A 23,044-nucleotide genomic window follows, 5' to 3' on the forward strand; every position below is an offset into this window, starting at 1 on the left:
CCCCCCCCTTACCTGCTTCAGGCTTCCCGCGACTCAAATGTTCGCGGGAAGCAGGGGAGGGGGCGGAGACTTTGGGGAGGGGGCGGAGTTGGGGCGGGGGTGGGGATGGGGGCGGGGATGGGGCCCCTTTAAAGTGTCCTCCTTTCGGAGTCACTAAATATGGTAACCCTACCAATCCCTCATGTTTTGCTGGCTGGTGCCTGGGTAGAGGGCCGCTCTGCCTCCAGTCCCAGCACATACCTGCTGATGTGCTGCCTGGAAGCAGTTGGAGATGCTGCAGCCAGGGCCTCCCAGCCATCTACAATAGTGCTGTCATTGATGGTTCACTCTGCTCCTTCAGAAGGGACCCATGAGAAGCAGAGAGAGGTGCTAAACAGCAGGAAGCTGCCAGGCTTCTTCCTGTTCAGTAATAGGGAGAGGTGTGAATTGCTGTGGGGGTGGCTTTGCTGAGCCCTCACCCAACCCCTGCAGCTTTACCCCAAAACCAGCAGGAGCCCCAGCGTGGACCCCAACCCATCCAGCCCAGGAGCCTTCCCTCATATCTACCTGATTCCCTGCCAGCTAAGGGGAATTTTGGGAATGAGTTGCCTGGGCCTCTGAAGTAAGTGTATGATGTTGGGAAGGGGAGGAAGAAATGGAATCTGGGGACAGAATTTAATTGATTGGGCAACAAGAAGCAGAGAATACATGAATGGGAGAGCAGAATTGAACTGACTGAGAGGGAGACTGAATAAAATGATTTCATTTCTCTACCCCAACCCTTTGTGTGTTACTTAACTTCCCGGACTGCAAACTCCTTGGAAGAGGGTCCGTGCCGTCTTGCTGTCTGATCCTGATTAGTGCTATGGCAATATAAATTACATTAATAAAGCTATGTTAAAAGAACGTTGTTTAGGTTGCAAAGTTAAGCTCTAAAAAGTTCGGAAATGTCACAATAAAGGTTCTTTATACAATCTTCATTCAGCCTCTTTGTGCATGTGCACTATGATACGGCGTTTAATTACAAGATTCCATACTATCTTTTCTGCAGGATCCCTTCTTCACTCTAGGCTTGATCCTGCACCACTGAAGTTAATAGGAGTTTTTCCATTGACTTGAGTGAGAGAAGAATCAAGCCCTCAGTGCACAGAATGGGCAGCACTCCCTCAATGGGCATTCTTTCTTTGGGAAATGTGTAATATTTCTTTTTGTCTTAATTGTTCAATGTGTGACCCCAGGCTTTAATTACCGCACATCATCCAAATTTCACATAGAATACATAATGAATTTCCTCCTGGTGCTCATCATTGTTGGTGCTGAGTGCTTCACAAATGTTAATGAATTCATCTTCACAGCATTCCTGTGAGGTGGGGAAGTACTATTATCCACATTGTACAGGTGGGAAAGCGAGGCACATAAACTTAAGGCCAAAGTGACAGTACCAGGCTTGAGAGACTGATTTTTCATAGTTCAGCATTCTTATAGCACTTTATATATTCAAAGCAGAGCTCCCATTGGCTTCATTTGCAGCTGAGTTCTCAGCATTTCTGTAAATTAGGACCTAAGCATAGGTGTTAGCCCTTATTATTTCAACTCCTGATCCAACAAATATCACTGGGAGAGTGGAGAAAAATCCATTATTGAGGAAGTCCCAATAGAGAGAATGAAAGCCATTTGGACTCAACTCATTTATTGTAATTGCCAGAGACCTAGAGAACCCAGGTGTGATGTGGCTTGGAGAAGTGCCTGACGTCACAGACTCCTCTTTCACTGTCAGGTGGATTTTGTCCAGTTGCCAAAGAGAGAGGGAGAAATGAGGATTCTGAGCCAAATTCATTCCACTGGCATAAACTTTGAGAATAAACCCGGCCGCCCGCGGCGGCTCGGTGCTCTGGGGCACCCCAGCCACTCGGGAGAGCTCAGAGCTCCAGGGTACCCCGGCCACCCGTGGCAGCTCCATAGCTTCCATGGCCTCTGTGACAAAATCATAGCCCTATCAATGATTAATCCAAATTCAGCAGTCACCAGAAGTCAGATCAAGAGGTTTTAATTTCAAATGTTCATTCATCAAATGAAAGGTAAGTAACCCTAAACATATCTCTGGCAAATATTGCCTAAGTTATTACTAGATGAACAATAACTCATTATACTGTTACGTCAAAACCTGACATTATACAAAGTCCTGGGTTGAAAACCAGGATTATTAACTTCTATGGAATCAGAATTTCACCCCCTTGTTTCTTGTGTCCATGCGCATATATCTCCAGCATGAGTTTCTCCTCTGTGAGCTTAGGCTACACCTGTATCAGGGCCAGAATTTGGCCCACCATTTATATAAATACTTCTTTTCTGTACCTTTTTTGCTTTCTGTCAGTAACTTATTACAGCTTATTTTCAAGGTGGTGCTTTTAGCCTTTTCTTGGCTAGTATGTAATATTTTCAGTCTACTAGACTGAAACATTTCTCTTCTTGTAAACCTCCCACTCCTTGTGCATAATTCTGTACCAGTCTTTGTCCTTCAGTAGTGTAGGTGTATTCTCTGCAATTAGCAGTTTGTTTTGTCAGTTATTACATGTATGAAATCTGAATCCCTTGCTAATTATGATCTTATTGTAGCTGATAGTGACTGTTAATTCTCTTTGAGGGATAGTGGTGGATTTCCTTGCTCAGTTGATCTTACTTTTTTTTTCTTCTGTTTTATTTGCAGTTTCCCTCCTTTCTTACTTTATCAATTTTCCATGAATTATTTATTATTTGCATATTCACTTTTATTGTATTTATTTATTTTGACTGATGCAGGTATAAATAGGGGACCCTATCCATCTGATAGGCAACACCGACATGAATTACAAGAACAAAATAAATAAATAGCAGTTGAATTTTCACAACAACCAGCACAGCTAGTATGCGATGTATCATATGGCACTATTGAAATAAAATAAAGTCCCTGTGTTAAGAAACTTGCAGTATAAGGAATGGCTCCTGCAGCCCCTATTCACCTGAATAGCCCCATAGTGTTCAGGGGAACTAAACACTTCAATAAGATTGCATTCTCTGTTGAATGGACACTGGGGGAAGATTCATCCCATCGTGGGGAAGAAGGAGGAGAAACGGGAGAGGGCTAGACCAGTAGGGAGAGATGTGTGCACTTTTTGTTTGTTTGTGCAGTTAGAGTTACAGATACTTCAAGATGACTTAAGGGCTCTGGATTTTAAAAAAATTGTTACCCCAGGAATGACAGTAGAGAGCGCTCTAATGTCTTACAGGTCAAATTAAATTTGGTTAGTACCTTTTTCTACTTCTTTTAGCACACTTCTGGGGTGCTCCACAGGTTACAGCTATCATGCCTGTAGGCGTAGGTAGAGTTTGACTTCTGTATTTGCGGGGTGCAGAGGGCTTAATATGTACAGCTCTGACTTTTGAATTTACTGAATATTCATGGTACATAAATTACAATGCATTTGAAATCATAAATACTGTTTACATTTATTATTTAATCACCTTTCATTTTTTATTTTGTTTTAATTTTTTGACATGTTTACCAGCTACCACTAAACAGAATCAAGCACTTTCATGTGACTATGAATCATGTCTCACTAGTTTGAAAGATGCATAAACATTGGCTTAATATAGAAATAGATAAGTCTCTACACATTCATTTGGTATGCCGACAAACAGATATTTCCAGTGCTGTGGGAAGAGTGTGAGCAGCTGGGCCAGACACCCAACAACCCAAGTGTGTTGTGGGCTTGTGAAGGCTCCCAAATGTTTAGGCTATTATTGAAATGTTTAAATTAATAAAACCAATGAGGAGTCCGGTGGCACCTTAAAGACTAACAAATTTATTTGGGCATAAGCTTTCATGGGTAAACCGCACACACACACACATGAAAGCTTATGCCAAATAAGGTACCACCGGACTCCTCGTTGTTTTTGTGGATACAGACTAATGTGGCTGCCCCTCTGATATTTAAATGAATAGTTGTTATGATAAGATGTTATATGTAATAATAAGGGTTGAGTTTTCAATACCACTGAGCATTAGAGCTGGATGGGAAATTTTCCCATCCCAAATCAGGCCAAAATGCTGAAATCTCAACAAAAAATTGTAAACCAAAAATCTGAAAAAAATAAAAAATAAAAAAATCCAGTTTGGGGGCAATTGGATTGCTTCGTTTTGATCATGTCAAAAATCTTTGTTTCAATTTCAGCCTTTTTTCTTCTCTTTTTTACAATTTTAACTTTAAATTAACTTTCATTTAGAAACAAAAAATCATTTTGATCCAAAAAAACCTTCATTTTGAAACTATCAAAACACGGTATTTCAACAATTTTGATTTTTTTCTGAACAGAAAACTCATTGAAACTGACTCTTTCCTGCAAAAAGTTTTGGTTTTTGGTGAACTGGTATTTTCCAACAAATATTTATTCGAAAAAACCTCGACCAACTCTACCCTCCTCAGCATTGGCCTCGCTTTGCTCCTTTTCAGGTCAATGAGGAAAAGTATTCAGCATTGGCTTAACTCTGTTCTCATTGATGTTTAGTGCTGAGTACTTTGAAAATCCTGCCCTAAATGGCTGGTCACATTTTATGCTCTTAGTAAAGATGCTCTGACAGGACGTCTCCAGGATGTTCATAGTCCTTAGCATTGCCTCTCATTGATGTTGTGAACTGCTGAACTATGTAATTAATTGACAGTACTACAAGAGTGCATGTGTTTGTGACTTTCCTCCTGCATGCTCATTTTCCTATCATTCCGTAGCCTGGAGTTGAGCACAGGAGAATGGTGTGACTTTGTTTTATTCTTGAATTGCAGTTTCATTAGTAACAGAATAGTTTACAACACTTGTGCTGTAGTGTTGACTACATCAATAATATCATGTCTAGGGTCATGTTTACACCACAGAAACTGCCATCTTAGACATCATTGTTTCAATGCTAACTAGGTTCAACAGCAGAGAGGGAGTTCTATGTTTGACACCTGATGCCTATTGAAGTCAGTGGCAAAGCTCCCATTGACTTCATTGATTTTAGTGGTGCAAGATTAGGGCACTGATGTTTTCTCTTGAGTTGCAGCTTAAGTCTGTCCACTTTTGCCTTAGCTTCTAGTTCCTTCAATCAAAGATATGCCATTCTTTGTTCATGTTCAAACTGCTGCTTGTTTTCTGCCTTCTGCATTCATAGAATCATAGAATATTAGGGTTGGAAGAGACCTCAGGAGGTCATCTAGTTCAATCCCCTGCTCAAAGTATGACCAACACCAACTAAATCATCCCAGCCAGGGCTTTGTCAAGATGGGCCTTAAAAACCTGTAAGGATGAAGATTCCACCACCTCCCTAGGTAACCCATTCCAGTGCTTCACCACCCTCCTAGTGAAATAGCGTTTCATAATATCCAACTTAGACCTCCCCCCACTGCAACTTGAGATCATTGCTTCTTGTTCTGTCATCTGCTACCACTGAGAACAGCCGAGCTCCATCCTCTTTAGAACCCCCCTTCAGGTAGTTGAAGGCTGCTATCAAATACCCCCTTACTCTTCTCTTCTGCAGACTAAATAACCCTAGTTCCCTCAGCCTCTCCTTGTAAGCCATGTGCCCCAGCGCCCTAATCATTTTCGTTGCCTCCGCTGGACTCTCTTCAATTTGTCCACATCCCGTCTGTAGTGGGGAGACCAAAACTGGACACAATACTCCAGGTGTGGCCTCACCAGTGCCAAATAGAGGGGAATAATCACTTCCCTCAATCTGCTGTAGATCAATTGCCTTCTGATCACTGGCCACTGATCTTTAACCTTTAAAACTCTCAATATCATATTTCAAATTTTGAATACTGTGGGGTTCTGATCCAAAGCTTAATTGACTTGGTTCTGTGGATCCTAGCCAGACTACCCCACTGTAATCATGCCTTTGTCAGCAGTGGTCAGTTTCTGTAATATAAACAATACCCACAGTATGCGGTAAGGCATGCAAGTTTTTTTTAAAAGTAAAAAAAAAAAACCTGAATATACTTTCCCTATGAAAGAGATTGTGCAAGCAATGCCTACAAACTAAAAAGTTCTGTGAAAGTAGAAGTGTGGTGGCAGGTTTGTTCAGTTTTTGTTTTTCTTAGGAATCCACAATGAATGTGAAACTCAAACATGAATGAGAAAATATCATGAATGCTGAGAATGAGAATCAAAATCTACAATGTGAATGTGACAATGACAGTTTTATTAAGAATGAGGAAAAGCTAAACTTACTCATTTCTCATGGCATCTTGATATCTGACATGGTCATTGAAGGACTTCACGAAGTAATCAGTGATATTTCAACTTGAAATACACTGCTGCTAGGACAAATTTCCTATTACTCACATGAGAAGTCTGTTTGCAGTGTTGTTGTAGCCATGTTGGTCCCAGGATATTAGAGAGACAAGGTGGGTAAAGTAATATCTTTTATTGGACTAACTTCTGTTGGTGAATGAGACATGCTTGCACAGAGCTCTTCTGAAAAAAAATACCTTTCCCAGATCTGAAGAAGACAAGCTCTGTGTAGCTCAAAAGCTTGTTTTTCATGAACAGAAGTTGATCCCGCAAAAGATATTACCTCACCTACCTTGTCTTAGTGTAAAGATTGTCATTGGTGCAAACCTAGGGGGCTTTTTCCAGGAGGCAAAGGACAGGCTTGTAGCTGATGCTCTTGACTGGGATGCATTAAAGCTGGGTTCAATTCTCAGCTCTACCACAAACTTCTTGGGCAACCTGGGGTGTGTCACTCAGTCTCCCTCAGTTCCATATCTCAAGGTGGGTGTAATGCTATGTACTTCATCTATCTTGTTTGTTTACATTGTTAGTGCTTTAGAGCAAGGACTTCAGCTTGGTGTGGTTTTGTACAGGGCCCAACAGCATGGGGCTCCAATCTCAGTGAGCTGCTAAATGCTACTGTAATACAAATATAAATAATAATGGGACACAGAATAAAGTCTGAGGTGCTTCTCGCATCCGAAGAAGTGGGCTGTAGTCCACGAAAGCTTATGCTCTAATAAATTTGTTAGTCTCTAAGGTGCCACAAGTACTCCTGTTCTTCTTTTTGCGGATACAGACTAACACGGCTGTTACTCTGAAACATATACCATGAGAGACCAACAAAAGCAGGAGTATGTTGAATTAGGGATGTTCAGCTCTCACTCAAATGATTGCTTTTTTGTGATCCATGATTGTTCTTTGCGTACGATATAAAAATATCATGCTATGTGGAGTGGTGTGCTGTATGAGATAGGAAGCACTTAGCAGAAAATTCAGTGTTTGATCAGTGCCTTTTATATTCAACTCTTGCTGGAGTGTCACTTTTGATATGATTCTTTTTTTTTTCTTGCCAAACTCCAGCTATGCTTCAGCTGGTTGTGTGCATGCTTCATTTATACATCAGTCTTTCTTTCATTGCAAGTTGGTTCCTCCCAAACTTCAGCGCACAGGCAATTTACTGCAAGAAAAAAATTGTATTTTCTGCAAGAAGAAGCATAATGTTCCCAGAGGGGATAAACTGTTAATGAAAAAAAAATGGTATACTGCATGTTCATAAATTTAGATGCAACCATACACAGAATTCACAAGAGGAGAAAACCAGCAAAAGAAGACCTGCACCCAGGGCCAGGCTGGCCCATTATTAATAACTCTTTCCCCTAATCAGATAGGCAGTAATTGTGGGAGGGGACGGTTCTCCTCATGTGGCCACAATGGTTATTGTACTTCCCTGATGGTCACATGCCTGTGAAAGTTTCACCTAACTTTGGATATCCTGTTCTCTCCTCTCCCCCCTCCCCCAGGAGTTTGCCTGGCTGTGCTCCAAGTGGTGCTTGGGGGAGTGGGAGTGCTCAGTTATGGAAGGGAGACCCGGCTGCCCTCCCCTCCCACTGCACACTGAGGGGACTCGGCTGCTGTGGGCAGATACCGGGCGCATTGCTGCTGAGGGAGGAGTGACTGGCAGGTTCCCACAGCTGCCTCCTTCCCTCCCCTTTTCTGTGCAAACTGTGTCCCTCCCCGGTGAACTGACCACAGCAGCCACAGCCCCAGTGCAGAAAGATGCTCTGCAGCCAGCATAAGCCTCCTGCTGCCTGCGCTGGGACTGGTATACAGGCAATATCCGTACAAGTCCCCTCCCCCTTCCACCTCTACCTGTAGGTTCTTAGCGGGGGGTCATGGCTACCTTCCCTTTCTTTATGTTCAGATGGGAGAACGAGTGCCAAAACTTCTTTCTGTTGTAAACATAGAGTCATGGCATAGAAAAAGTTGAGAATATCTGCTGTAGGGGATGTTTCAGTTCTTTTTTTTAACCTGTTGTACCCTGGGATATGATTTGATTTAAGGGTTTCCTAAGAGGTGGCCTTTGTGTGATGCAAAGCCTGAGGCTACAGACCCTCCCATTTGAGGGAAATAGAAATTACAAGATAATCCCAGGGTTTGTTGTTTTTTTGGGGGGCGGGGAGGAGGTTAAAGTAACCCTCCGACCAGGGCTGGCTCCAGGCACCGACCAAGCACATGCTTGGGGCGGCACCTTGGAAGGGGCGGCCAATCTTGGGGTGGCGGGGGGGCTTGGGTTTTTTTGTTTTTTTGGTTCGGTGGGGCGGCGCTCAAGGTTTTTTGTTTGTTTGTTTGTTTTTGTTTCAGCGGTGCGGCACGGGGGGGGCAGGGGCTTCGGCGGCGTTGTGCTGGGGGGGTGGGGGCTTCGGTGGCGCGGCGCTCGGGGAGGGCGGGGGGTTGGGCAGCATGGCGCTCGGGGCGGGGTGGTGTTACGGCAGGGCAGCGCTCTTTTTTTCTGCCTGGGGCGGCAAAAAAGTTGGAGCCGGCCCTGCCTCCGACTCCTGTGCTTGTGCTGAGAGCCTGGAAAACAGATGTAAACTTACTGCAAAGGGTAAAAGGAACAAGCAGTGGGCTCCCTTGGAATGAAGGTCCTAAAGACATTTTCTCTCTCTCTCTCTCTCTCTCACACACACACACACACACACACACACACACACACACACACACACACACACACACACACACACACTTTTATTAAAGTGAGTTAAATTTAGTTAAGTTTTGGGGTGTCCTGTGCCTAGTGGTGTGAAGAGTGGAAGGAGGGTAGATAGTGGGTGAGGGGGAATTATGTCGCAGGCCTGCCAAAATATTCAAAGGTCAGCTTTTCTCATAGTTGGGGGGAGGTATAGCTCAGTGGTTTGAGCATTGGCCTGCTAAACCCAGGGTTGTGAGTTCAATCCTTGAGGGGGCCACTTAGGGTTCTGGGGCAAAAATAGTACTTGGTCCTGCTAGTGAAGACAGGGGGCTGGACTTGATGACCTTCAAGGTCCCTTCCAGTTCTAGAAGATAGGATATCTCCATTTAATTTAAAAGTTATCAATGTTGAGGACAGAAAAGTAAACTTTTTTCTTCCTGGCAATTGCTTCTGTATGGCATTTGATATAAAAGAGGAGCAAAAAGGATCATTGGAATGCATGGCAGAACATTTCCATTTCCCTAGTATGTTACTTTGATTTATAATAGCATGATCAACCATTTTCAGTAATTTCAAATGAAGGGGGGGTGGCCTATAAGGAGATAAGAGGTATCCCCAGCTTGAGGGCTTGAAGGCGGGGGAGGAGGGGGTTAAGTTTGATTTGTCAGGAACTGTATTTCCATTTTGTCATTGAACTGGCTCTCTTGCTTAGTTTGTCCCTCTTTTATCTCATTATTATGCCCGGCTTTGCATGTGCTGCATGGGTATAATGCATCCTCAGTTTAATAAGGGAAGCTTTGAGCTGTGCACAGTACCATTACAATGTCAACATTCAGAATTACGGATGCTCCATGGGAATATGAGTGTTCTTGACAGATGTGGTTCCACTGGTATGGGGGTGAGGCAGATTTAATTCCAGTGCTTTCCTTGTCAGTCCCTCCTGACCCAGGATCAGATGGCAGGGTCTGTAGGGGAGGTTGGGGGGTGCAATGTTGTGAAGACGCCCGCCCTTTTGAAATTCAGCAGCAGCAGCAGAAACAGGCTCATTTTCTCATTCACTTTGCAGGGAAGAGTGAAACAGGACCCTGTGCTGAGGTGGCCAACAGAATGGGGGTAAGTCATCTTGCAAAGAGGAAATAATGTGGGCATGAAATAAAGAGCTATTTTACAGGGTTACAGAAAACAAGTTGTAAAAGAAGAAAAAATAAATCCCTCCAGTGTCTCCATGGAGCTTCGTTATTTTGAATGTTGACTTTTTAAAAACACAGCTCTAGCCACACTTTAAAACTGGGGGTTTTCAAAAGAGCAGCTAATGGAAGTCACACTGCTAACCTTTTGACAGTCAGTTTGAGAATACACCATTTGACATTTTGATTTGCTGTGACATAGGATTGGTCCTATTTTATTATTTCATAGTCCTCAGATACTCACAATAAAATAGATATACGCTTTGAATTTATTTTTTATTAGTTTCTGGTGGAAGTTATTGTTTTCATGTATATTTTCTTTACTGGTGTCTCTCAAGGTAGGACTTTTAATCGGTAGCAAGTGATCAAAGACTTAGTTCCAAACTGAAAGACTTCCTAACGTCCTGCATCCACCAGAAGACCAGCATGACCGTGGTGAGGGAATAACGTGCTGTTGGAGGTGCAGGGCAAAATTTTCAAAAGTGTCTTAGGAGCCTAAGTAACACTGACTTTCAATGGGACTTAAGTGTGGTCTCTGTAATGTTTTTCTGACATAGCTGTGTCAGTTAGGAGTGTGAAAAAATTACATCCCCAACTGACGTAACTATGCCAGGCTTAGTGTAGCCTCAGACTGGCCAAAATGTCCTTTTGCCATTGCTTATTTTAGTCTAGCCTCATTCTCAGAAACAGATAAACCCTTTTGGCTGAAAATTTCCAGTAAAATTCATCCTGAGGCAGACATGTGGCATGAGAAATCTCAGCCCAAACAATTAAAGTTTGGAAAAGTTATAATCAACTGAAAACAAGGTTTTATAATAGGAAGTGTTGGGCAGCCTTAATAAAAGGTGGTGCTGCCAGCCTTGCCTATAAGTATTTTCAGTCTGATTTCCTTTTATTTTTTTCATCCTGCAGTTTCCCATACTCTTGCCGATACACTCACTGTGCCTCTTATCATCCCTCACCCAAGCGTACCATCTAAGCCTTCATCTAAGCCTCTACCTCACCTGTTATGTAGCTTAGTCCTATGTAATCTTCCCTTTTCTCCTGCCTACACTGATACCCCAGGCCCTCTCTGACTCCTCTTCCCCTCTCAACTGACAAGCTTCCTTTCCTGTGCAAATAGCCTGGTGAATGCTGCTGACATCAAGTGAAAGTGCTTTCTCGTGCAGCTGCTAAGGCATCCAGCTGGAGAGTCAGTGCTTCCAGAGAGTATGGGTCCATCCCTAGCCCCACATGGTGCCTTGTGAGCACCTAGGGCCTTAGCATCCCCAGAAATTCCATGCCCTTTGGTGTCCAAACATAAGGGACCCCAGATAATGCCCTCTACTCTGTCCCATGGGACAGCTACGAATGCTCTGGACTGGGGAGTATCTGCCTCCCAAGTGCCTGACTCCTCCCCTGGGAGTAGTGAGACATGAGTTCCATACCACACAGTGTGGGAGAAGTAAGAGTGGTGCTGAAGGTCCAATGCTGCCAGTTCCCTGCCTAACCAAGGTCTCAGTGAGGAGGAACCTGGCTAGGCCCTTCTTCACCAACCCCCTAGTGCAACTGCTGATGCTCTGAGCTGAGAGATCTGTACTTCCTGAGAGAGTGAGGTGATCACTGGGCTCGGCTCCATTTGAGGCACTGGGAGCCTAGAATAGAATTCTGTGATGAGACAGGCGCTGTGACAGGAAGAGTACAAATTCAGCCTTGTGGGTCTGAATGCCCATATCTTTGAACTTGTATTTCTTTCTTCTGTGAGTTCTTACCATTCAGTGTTTTCTTTCTATTTGTTGCTGTGTGGCTCAAACAGCAGGGTTTAACCTGTGGTTTTGGGGTGTTTTTGTTTCTATTGACAGTACTCTGCATGTTTCCCTCACCTGCCTAATAACAAAGAGATCTTGGACCACTAGTTTTCTAGCCTTTTGTTGTTGACGTTGTGATAGACTGTTTGGATGGAAGTCAAGCTAGGTTAAGAAACAGGGTAATTGACAATGTATTACTTTTATATTGATTTGTGTCTCCTGTGTATTTTTTCAAGGATAGAAGCAGCAGAATAATTTTTCTGTGTGCTTTATTTCTCTCTTCAGTGTATTGCATGCATTTTCCTACTTGTGACACTAAGGCAAGTCCATGTGTTTCTTCATAGTTTCCATTTTGTGTATGTAGTAGCCATGGAGCCAAAACAAAATGCTGACACTCCATAAAATATGTGACAGGCTGATCTGAGCAGTGATAGATCCAGCATGAGACTCTTCATGCTACAGTCAAGTTCAAATATCTGTCTTGCATCGTTTATTTAAAAACAGAAATGACTATAAAAATGTCAGGCCCTTTTAAGGCCCGTAAGCCCATGGTAAGGCATAAAAGCCCAGCTTCATATATTGTTCAGGCTGAGAGAACATGAGAAACTCCCAGGGCCCACATTTACGGTAGTGGCCAGTGATTTTGTATGCCCAACTTTAGGCACCTTAACCCTAAATTTCAGAGATGCCAAGTACCCATATCATCCATTAACTTCTCCTGGAGTGCCAAGAACTTGTGAAAATCAGAACCAAATTGGGCACCCAAAATCAGTGACCATTCTTTGGCCCAGATTTTCCTCCAGCCTTATCCCTTCCACAATCCCATTGCCACAGGTTTACAGAATATTATATGCTTCTCAGGAAATCAGCAGCCTGCTACCAACATGGATCATCAACATTTCTGTGCCTGATGATCAGAGGGTTACTTGGGTTTACAGTTTGTGTAAAGGAAAAATATAATATGTGAACAGAAAAATTAGCCATTACTTGCAGTATGTGAAGTAAAAGATTGTTGTAGGTATTTCATAGAGGTGGTTGAGGGAATTTTCCATTGAAATTATTTTTGATGGAACATTTTTCACTGGAAAAAGTTGATTTTTGCCACACACACACAAAAAAATCAATTTTTCTGATGGAACATTGAAATGTTTATTTTGTTTATTTCAGGTTGCCCTGAATCATAATATTTCTATTTGTCGGACCAAATTGAAACTTTTAGTTTCAGACTAGTTTCATGTTAATCTGTATTTTCCTGAGCTCCTGCAGTGCATTATAGACATATAATCCAGCCGGGAACTCCTCCCCATAGAGAAGATCTGGTGTATGACATACATGAACAAATACAGCTTCCATGAGGCATCACAGCAACTCAGGGGAGCACAGATCAATGTTAAACTGAAAGGAAATATTTCAATCAAGGAATGTCAAAACATTTCACATCGATCAGGGATGTCTAAATGAAACATTTCAACATTTCCAGAACAAAATTTTTTAGAACTTCACTTCTGCTGGTAGAGAAAGGAGGACATTTTCACGTTTTGACATGATTTTGGATGAAAACAAATTTTCAAACATTGAAATTTCCTGCGGGACAGAAATTCCAATTTACAACTGACTCACATTTCATTTGTGTTGCTTTGTAATTTTTGACTAATGTACTTAGTAGATTGTCTTCAATAATGTGTACTTGCCGATAATTAAGCTAACTAGCTGAAGGTGGTTGTACTGCTGAAATTGGCTGACGCTCTATGTCTGCTTCATTTCTGATGTAAATCAATTGACTTCAATGGGGTTAACACCAGGAGTGAATTAGGGTCAATACCTTATGCTAGTGTGTTCTGAGATTTGGACAAAAACAGTCTATTTTTCTCTTTTAGGGAGGGTGCAATTAGGTATGTATATTAAAATAGTAACCACACCAGTCTTTCAGGATATGGATTAGAGTACAGGCCTCTGACAAAAATGTGAGATCATTCCATCAGTTGAGTACAAAGACATGGTAGGTGAGTGTGGGAGTGAAAGAAGTGGAGTTATTGGGAGAATAAATGAATGGATGTGTGAGAATGAATGAGTCAGTGAATGTGGGTGAATTACGAAACAATGAGTGTGAGAATAATTGGATGGGTGGGGAAGGAAGGAGGAGAGAGTGAAGGAATAGGAGGGAAAGTGGGATGGGAAAGGGAGGAGCAAGATACCAGGAACAAAGAAAGTCAAAGGGAGAAAGTGAAAAGCCAACACAGAGATAACTGAAGAAAAAAAATCTAGAATTACTGCAGAAAGAGCGGCAGCTAGTAAAATGTAGGGCTTCCTCAGTAGGTGTGAGAGAGGGTAGACAGGTGAGGGGGAGAAAAATGAGGAATTGAGGGGGAAGAGGGAGGGCAGGGGTGTGGGTGGGGACCAGAGGAAAGTGGGGAGGGCAAGAGGGATAGGGAGAGACAAGCAGAAGGGAGAGGAAGAATGGCCATCTGTCTAAAGCACTGGATCGGAGATCTGGGGTCTGTTCCTGGCTCTGCCACTGACTTCCGTGAGCTCATGGGCAAATCTCTTAGTTTCCCTGTGCCCTAGGTTCCCCGTTGTAAAGTGGGGACAATACCACAACAGTGTTCTAAAATCAGTCCATGAATGTTCCTGAGAGGCTCGGTTATTATTGTGATGGGGTCAGGAAGGTACCTACTGAGATAGAAAACAGTAAAATGGGAGAAAATTAGAGAGCAGTGAAATGTCATTAAGAGAAAAAGGAGAGACAAAAATAGCAGGAAATTATGCAACCACTTCTTCTTCAAACTTCACCACCCAGCAGCCTCCATGCTCAACTCCACCAGCTGCACCACTCCAGAGGACCGCTACCAAGCAGCACCAGCCCCCAGCCACCTTATTTGAGCTGAACCCCACAAAATGGTTGAAAAATTAACCCAGGGCCAAACCCTTTACACTCAAAGCATGATGAGATATGATAGGTTAGGGGATGATGTTTGGCTGTTTTGTGGACCTTGGACTGAAATAATTAGAGAGGCAAACTAGTTTAAAGGCATTCATTCACACCATATTCCTGTAATTTTCTAAGGATTATCCCATGCTATCCAAAGCCCTCCAAAATCTATCTCTAATGTTATTTGCATTGTTGTTATAATCATATCGGTCCCAGAATATTAGAGAGACAAGGTAGATGAGGTAATACCTTTCATCACCAGAAGCTAGTCCAATAAAAGATATTGCCTCACTAATGTTTAATCTTTAATGGTATGTTTGTTGGGGATATTAACATGTATAAATATTTGTATGAAATTATGTTGATAAATGAAAACAAATAGGAATTTAGCTTCATTTGCATGTAGGAGGTCAGGTTCCTATGTACCGATATGCTGATGAAAACTTGTCCATGAATTTTAGGATGTTTCAGGAGTTTTACAAAATAATCCAATTCTTCATAATAGTAACCTATAAAAATAGCAAATGCCTGTCCATGGAAAAATCAGTGTATCTAATTCCTTTTACTAATCCCTCTATTATATTTGTAATTGCATAACAATGTTGAATTTTTTAATACAGAAGAGAGCTATTTTCATTTACAAAGAAAACACAATCTTATTGTACCAATGGTTTTACTGACAATGTAATAAGTCTTTCCTTAAGAAGTAATATGCCTGTCTTCTAAATCATGTGAGGATAAAAAATATTTTTCCCAACCTGTTCAACAATCTTTTTTTTTAATAGAGGCATTTGCTAAATGAACAGCCTTCCCTCAAATAATAAGGAAGAAAAAAACCCATGGAAAAATTAAAAAACAAAACATCCTTTCCACTAATGTCTGTTGTACAGTCATTATCTACAGTGTCATCAGAATCAGCAATGCATAGCTTTATACTCAGAAAATTTTCTTTAGTTGATGACTGGTGCTAAGAGGTTACTAAGTTGTATGATAGAAATAAAATTGGATTTTCAAACTGTGTACTCCATTGAAAGTTGCATTTGAAAACAATTTATTCCCATCAGGTTTCATTATTATGAAATAGTTTTACAACTTTAAATACAATTTCAATGTTCTGATGTTCTGATGACTTGTCATAACTTTGAAGTTTTAAGAACAATCATTAGCAAGTCAAGAAATTTAAAATTAACATTATCCTTAACCATAAAAAAAAGTATGGAAAAGCATAGGCAAGGTCACTTCCGACATCCTGTGCTCATTCCTTCTCACCTCCTGAAATCAGCTAAGATACAGTGCACAAAACTGTGGCGTCTGACCTATCACCTATATAATATAGCTACATTTACCACAGTAGGCTAGTAAGCATTTTTATCTCTATTTTACAGTTAGGGAAAATGAGAAACAGGAAGCCTCAGTGACTGTGTGGCAGTCAGTATGGTTTAGTTGATTAGGCATTGGATCAAGGTGAAGTAATTTTCAATCCCTTGATTTAAAAAAAATGTTTGATATAAATCAGGCTGAGACGTAAATCTAACGTGAACATTTGTGTTATTGTTATTTTAGATTAAAACTTATAATGAACTAAATTATAAATTCCATTCCTGTTCACTTCTGGTAGGGTATCTTCTTTGAATTTTACAAAACTGCTGTAGGCAAAACAGAGCATTGGAAATTAAGATCCAATTCTTACAGACATTTAAGCAAATATGTAACTTTATTCACATGAATAAAACCCATTAATTTCAGTGGATCTACTTGTACTTATGCATTTGTAGCATCGGGGCTACAATTGTATTTTTATTAAAACTTAGAGACATAAAATCTTTGTCATTTCACAACAATACCACTTCACTAGCAATAAAAAGTTATTTAGATTTTCAGTACATTAACTAAATCATTGTGAACTCTTATATACATGGGCCAACATTTGCAAAAATAGTAGCCTAAAGTTCGACTCCTAAACTCCATGATTAAGCACCTAAAGATGGGATTTTTCAAAAGCATGTGAGTAATTTAAGATTAGAAATCCAACTGGCTTCAAACTGCAAACCCCGATGGAGAAACCTAATGTAGAAGCATTTCAGCATTCTTGACTTGTGCAATATATCAGAAGCTGGTTTTGGCTGCAAATATAGTACAGACTATTTGCTGAGCAATTTTGTGTTTGAGTTTGTAATGTTCTCACAGTAAGGATGTTAATCAGGCCGTGGACATGTCTCTTTCAGCATAGATGAGCATTTAAGTATGAAACAACTTGGTAGAAAAATACAAAATCTGAAGTGTTGCTAACAATTAGGAAATTAGTTTTTAAAAAGTGCAAAACATCCACTTTATTAATTTAATACTATAAAATGTGAAGAAAGTAAAGAATTAGCAATGTAAAAAATCATGATATAAATAAAAAATGATTTTTTTTAAATCAATATATTTATCCGCCCTACATCTGACTGAGATACAGGAGACCTGGTATCTAATACTGTATGTAATTCTGTTTTATAACATGAATGAAACTGTATTCATTGTTGTGGTCCTACTTTTGGAATCTTAGGGTTTTGTGACTTTATAGCCAAACTGTCTTAAGCTGGATTAAGAAGCCAAAACTACTGATTGTTTCTGAAACTGAAAAGACACACCATTGCCGCTTCCCATGCCCTCATATGGCAGGTAGCCCTGAGATGACATTATAATCACAGAATTTAGTATGGGAGCAGGGAAAGTTTTCAAGTATTACCTCTAAAATTGGGTGCCTGTGTCAATATTCAGGCTTGTAAGCACTGACGTCTGCATCTAACTTCAGGCATCTATGTTTAGAAAGTTGGGCCAGTAGTGATTTCAGAGTTAGTGAAGGCACTTCTCAAGCCAGACACACAAATATATGGTTTATGTATCTTAAGGTCTCAATTGTGTGTCAGTTGGTAATAACTTAACTGATAAGAGTAATCTCTTTGACTTCAATTGACTACCCCTTTGTATAAGTATATAGCTATGTTGCATAATCTAGCCATAAGGGTAGACTGGTGTCATAAATGTCAAATTTTCAGATTCAAATTTCTCCCAGGATTGGGTGTTTCACTTCAGGTCTTTTCTAACGTATAGAGCAGGTGGAAAAATGGGTCCAAATTTTTGCAAAAATTTCATCCTGTTATTGCACTGAAATTTCAAAATCTTTTTTGCAAAATTTGCTACTGTGGATCATAGTTTCAAAGTCAGAAAGGACCATTGCAATCATCTAGTCTGACCTCAGGCCATAGAACTGCCCCAAAATAATTCCTAAATCATATCTTTTACAAAACCATCCAGCCTTGATTTTAAAATTGTCAGTGATGGAGAATCCACCGTGATCGTTGTTAAATTGTTCCAATGGTTAGTTACTCTTGCCGTTAAGTTTACACCATATTTCCAGTCTGACTTTGTCAATCTCAACTCTGAGCCATTGGATCGTGTTATACTTTTCTCTGTGAAATTGAAGAGCCCGTTATTAAATTCCCTTATTCCCTATGTAGATAATTGTAGTCTGTAATCAAGTCATCCTTTAATTTTCTCTTTGATAGGCTAAACAGATGAAGCTCCTTGAGTTTTTATCGATATAAGGCATTTTTCTAATCCTTTAATCATTCTCATGGCTCTTCTCTGAACCCTCTCCAATCTATCAACATCCTTCTTGAATTATGGCAGAACTGGACAACAGTATTCCAGTAGCAGTTGTGCTAGTGCCAAGTATAGAGGTAAAACAACCTCTCTACTCCTACAATTCCACTGTTTATGCATCCCAGGATCACATTAGCTCTTTTGACCATAGTGTCACACTGAGGGTGCACGTTCAGTTGATTATCCATCACAACCCCCAAATCTCTTTCAAGTCACTGCTTCCCAGGATAGATTCCCCCATCCTATAAGTATGGCTTACATTCTTTGTTCCTAGACATATACATTTACATTTAACTGTATTAAAACTCATATTGTTTGTGTGCTCCCAGTTTACCAAGAGATCCAGATCGCTCTGAATCAGTGACCTGTCCTCCTCACTATTTACCACTCCCGCAATTTTTGTATCCTCTTCAAACTTTTATCAGTGATGACAGTGATAATTCATTGGTTACAAGTTGGGTGAGGCAAACTGATTAAGATAAAATAAGAACCCGAACCTTTGCTCAGAATTAGAAATGAACCCAATCCAACTTTTTTTTTTTAAGACTGAAAACACTGACATACTTTTCTTTTTAATGCAATTATACTTCGTAGTCCCAGGTAGGACCAGAAATGCAAGTGTCAGGACACAATGAGAAAAGCTGCTGTTCTTCTGGCTAAGATGTAAATACTAGAATTGTGAAGTACCAGAAATCTCACAAGATTTCACATGAAAGTTCCTTCATAACTTTTTAGTCCAAAGTACTATGAATAGTTCAGCTAGGAATGCAAACATTTAAGATTCACCTATTTTTAGATGCAACATACTCTGCTGACTTACATTGCATCCATTTTAAAGTGTGGCAGATTTTATCCTGCAAAATCCCACAAATCTCACCACAGGGATCAGACACTGTTAAATTCATGGTGTCAAGCTGTCTGGAGTGGTTCACAATCATGAGTGCCAACCTCAGGGGCAGACTGTCAAAAAGCAGGGCAAAACCCCAAACTGGTTGTATGTTCTATAATTAGGTTTTCCCAATGCAGTAACACATGTGAACTTCTAAAGTGCTATAGTAGTCTACCCTCTATGCTCTTACTTTCCAGAGAAGGTCAGGATCTCATGAAGATCCAACAAGTCCAGGTTGATTTTTCTGCTTTTAATCTTTAAGGAACTTCACAAAATAGTTTTTGTGGATAATGCATCTTCAACCATTTAGACACTTCTTGAGGTAAATGTACAACTTGGTTTGAATCTCTATCACCTTGACTCAAAGATACAGTAGCTGAGCTGGTTGGCTGGGATTATGCTGTGCTATGGCTAGCTCACACGTGCTTGTCTACACTTGAAATGCTACAGCGGCACAGCTGCAGTGCTTGAGTGTAGACACTATCTGCAGTGAAAAGAGGAGTTCTCCTGTTGCTTTAATAGATCCACCTCCCTGAGAGCTGATAACTAGGTTGATGGAAGAATTTTTCCAGCAATCTAGCACTGTCTACATTGGAAGATAGGTTGGCTAAACTATGTTGCTCAGGGGTATGGCTTTCTTAAGCTCTTGAATGACATAGCTGGGTCAACCTGACTTTTTAGTATAGACCAGGCCACCAAGTGCCTGCAGGAATGTTGCACGTTTTTCATTTGTGTTCTTAATTTTCTCAAGCTTTTACCCTATTTAGTTTAGACAAGTTCCCCAGTCTGTCCAGATCATTTTGAATTTTAATCCTATCCTCCAAAGCTCTTGCAATCCCTCCCAGCTTGGTATTGTCCGCAAACTTTATAAGTGTACTCTCTATGCCTTTATCTAAATCATTGATGAAAATATTGAACAGAACCAGACCCAGACCTGATCCCTGCGGGACCTCATTCGTTATGTCCTTCCAACAGGACTATGAACCACTGATAACTACTCTCTGGGAATGGTTTTCCAACCAGTTTTACACCCACCTTATAGTAGCGCCATCTAGGTTGCATTTCCCTAGTTTGTTTATGAGAAGGTTACGTGAGACCGTATCAAAGACTTTACTAAAGTCAAGATGTCTACCTCTTCCACCCATCCACAAGGCTTGTTACCCTGTCAAAGAAAGCTATCGGGTTGGTTTGATATGATTTGTTCTTGACAAATCCATGCTGACTGTTACTTATCATTTTCTAGATGTTTGAAAATCGATTGCTTAATTATTTGCTGTATTATCTTTCGGGGTACAAAAGTTAAGCTGACTGGTCTGTAATTCTTTGGGTTGTCCTTATTTCCCGATGGGCTGGTCTGTCGTAGACCCCTACTATGATATCACCTTTGTTTTTTACTCCTTTTATCCTTACCCAGAGACTTTCAATTAGTTTGTCTCCTATTTCCATCTCAACCTCAGTCCAAGCGTATACATTTATGCAACTTTAACTCTGATTGAACGCATTTTTGTGTGGCAACTGTATAAAAAACAGCAAAAGCAAATGTACTGGGTTTTTTGTTTGTCTGTTGTGATTTGTTTATGCGTAGGGGTTGATATATGCTACATGGTCCCAGAATAGCAAGTTTCAGCCCAGACAATTTTTAAAAGGGAAGGGGGTTATAATGGAAAAGGGCAACTGATTCTTAACTAAGGCATTGCAGTCAGATGTTCCTCTAAAAGTCCTTAACTGTCCTGTGTTTGAACTAGGTCTGAATTATTAATCCTCTTGGGAACAGACGGGACATTGAAGACTTTAAAATTGTATTCCAAATCCAATATTCCTGAAAGAGGCCATAAAGTAATGGTGTAGTTTAAAAGTTTGTAATTTTATCATTCAGAGTTGTAGTTAAAAGAACATTGTGTTTTTAAGTTAGGCATTCCTCTGCTTTTGCACTTGTCCTCCTTTGAGTGCTGACAGGTCATACTAATGGAGCTTCTGGAACAACTCCAGATCTTTCACAAACAGATAAGAAGGAAATTTAAAAATTGCTGGGGATATAATCCTCTGCCTGAGTCACTGGATTGTGTCCAATATGAGATGGCTACTCTACCTGTAGTGTATGGGAGACTCATTTTCTCCCCCTCCCCCGAGGGAACATTGTTCTGGTAAAATTCTTGATCAGTTTACATTAAAAAGTTGTCGCGCATGTGGTCATTCTGAAGGATACTTTGTTCTTCTGCCCAAATTAGCATACAACACATAGCTATGCACCAAATGTCTGTCATTGGTAGGGATGGACAAATAGGCTGCTGTTCAGATTCAGGGGGCAGTCCTATTGAAAAGTCACATAATTTGGAAATTGGGAATATCCAGATTTGTGAGGGAAACTACTGTAGAAATAACAAGAGGAGGCACAAGTACGTGCCATGATGCTCAGCGGGGTGAGGGAACAGAAGCAAGAACAGAAGAAGCAGAGAGAAGAACTGGGCTTTAAAAATTATGATTGTGCCTGCAGTGACAGAAGGGTGGCTGGCAGATGCATAGCAGGTTGGGCACAGGGAAATGGTAATTAAGAGGAAACTGAAAATAAAACTAGAGTTTTTCACACTTCATTACTGGTGGCCAAGCATATTGCACATACCAATGCTCCTTGCATCCCTCCATTCCCACTCACAAACACCCTGTGTGTCACCCCCTCTGTCTTGCCACCCTTCCTGTGTGCATCCCCATTCCGCCCATTCTCCCTCCATTCCAGGGGCTGCAGGCATCCCCTTGCTCCCCCTATGACCCCATAGCAGGATCGCCCAATCTCTGCCTTGCCAGGGGCTCTGTATGACTCCCCATTCTCTTGCATGTCAGGGGCTCTGTTTGTGCCTCCTTCTTCCCCCATACCAGGGTCCTCCATCCAAACACAGAAAGGCCATCAAGTTAAATAAAGCCTTTCAAGCATGGCCAATAATTTACTGAAAATCCAAAAGGAGGAGATTGCATTTTTGTGGGGTGGGATTGGGGAGAAATTAGGTACTGGACAATGATACCAACCAGACTGGAATGGGGATGAGACCAGCATGCCCTCGTAATCCTAAATGTACTCTCTGAGGGAACCCTAGCAGTGGGGTGTGCCAGAGAGGGGCTTTACAATCTAACTGTGCTAAAACAGGCCAGTAATGTACTGCAGGAGTGTTACTCTTGAGCTCAGTTAATCAGGGGATTCGATGGATAAGGTGTATGGGCTCAGAAAAGTTGCTCTGGGACTAGATATTTCATAGAAATTACTTGTTTATGTCTTTGTTCAGCAAGGAGAGGAGACTGTGTGGCCTCTCTTCTGTCAGTGCCAGGACAGTTACCTACTCTGCTAGGATTTTTGTTATTTCTGCTACATGGCAGTGGACTTGCATTGGTACTAATGTGGCAAAGGTTCCCGTTGTTTTTCTCATCACTATTCTGCACACTGAGGTTCTGCATTCTGCATTGTTCACTGGGCTCATTCATTGCTGCTGCATCTGTCCCCTTACCTTCTGCTTTCCCCAAATGCCCCTCCTCTCTCTCATCCATTCCCCTGCATTGTGGTACACAGGACTATTGAAATTCCTTAAGCTAAACATACAAAGATGCAGAATGTCTCACTGTGATACTGACAGACTGGTCAACTTGTGTGTGACCCATACTAAC

The 23,044-nt window shown here is 41.2% G+C and overlaps 1 protein-coding gene across 5 annotated transcripts in view; it reads left to right on the forward strand.

Annotated features, from left to right (window-relative positions):
* Positions 1 to 23,044, forward strand: part of PLD5 (phospholipase D family member 5) — a 255,241-nt gene that overhangs the window by 164,252 nt on the left and 67,945 nt on the right. Inside the window, exons 5-6 of one of the 5 annotated variants that reach the window (XM_034765027.1) lie at positions 10,020 to 10,066; position 10,125. The exons of 3 other annotated variants lie outside the window; for them this stretch is intronic. In XM_034765027.1, coding sequence (XP_034620918.1) covers positions 10,020 to 10,066; position 10,125 — 48 coding nt within the window. The remainder of the gene's footprint in view (positions 1 to 10,019; positions 10,067 to 10,124; positions 10,126 to 23,044) is intronic. One more of the 5 variants, XM_034765024.1, reaches the window with a different exon arrangement.

Source organism: Trachemys scripta, chromosome 3, assembly GCF_013100865.1.
Source record: "Trachemys scripta elegans isolate TJP31775 chromosome 3, CAS_Tse_1.0, whole genome shotgun sequence".
Taxonomy (NCBI): domain Eukaryota; kingdom Metazoa; phylum Chordata; order Testudines; family Emydidae; genus Trachemys; species Trachemys scripta.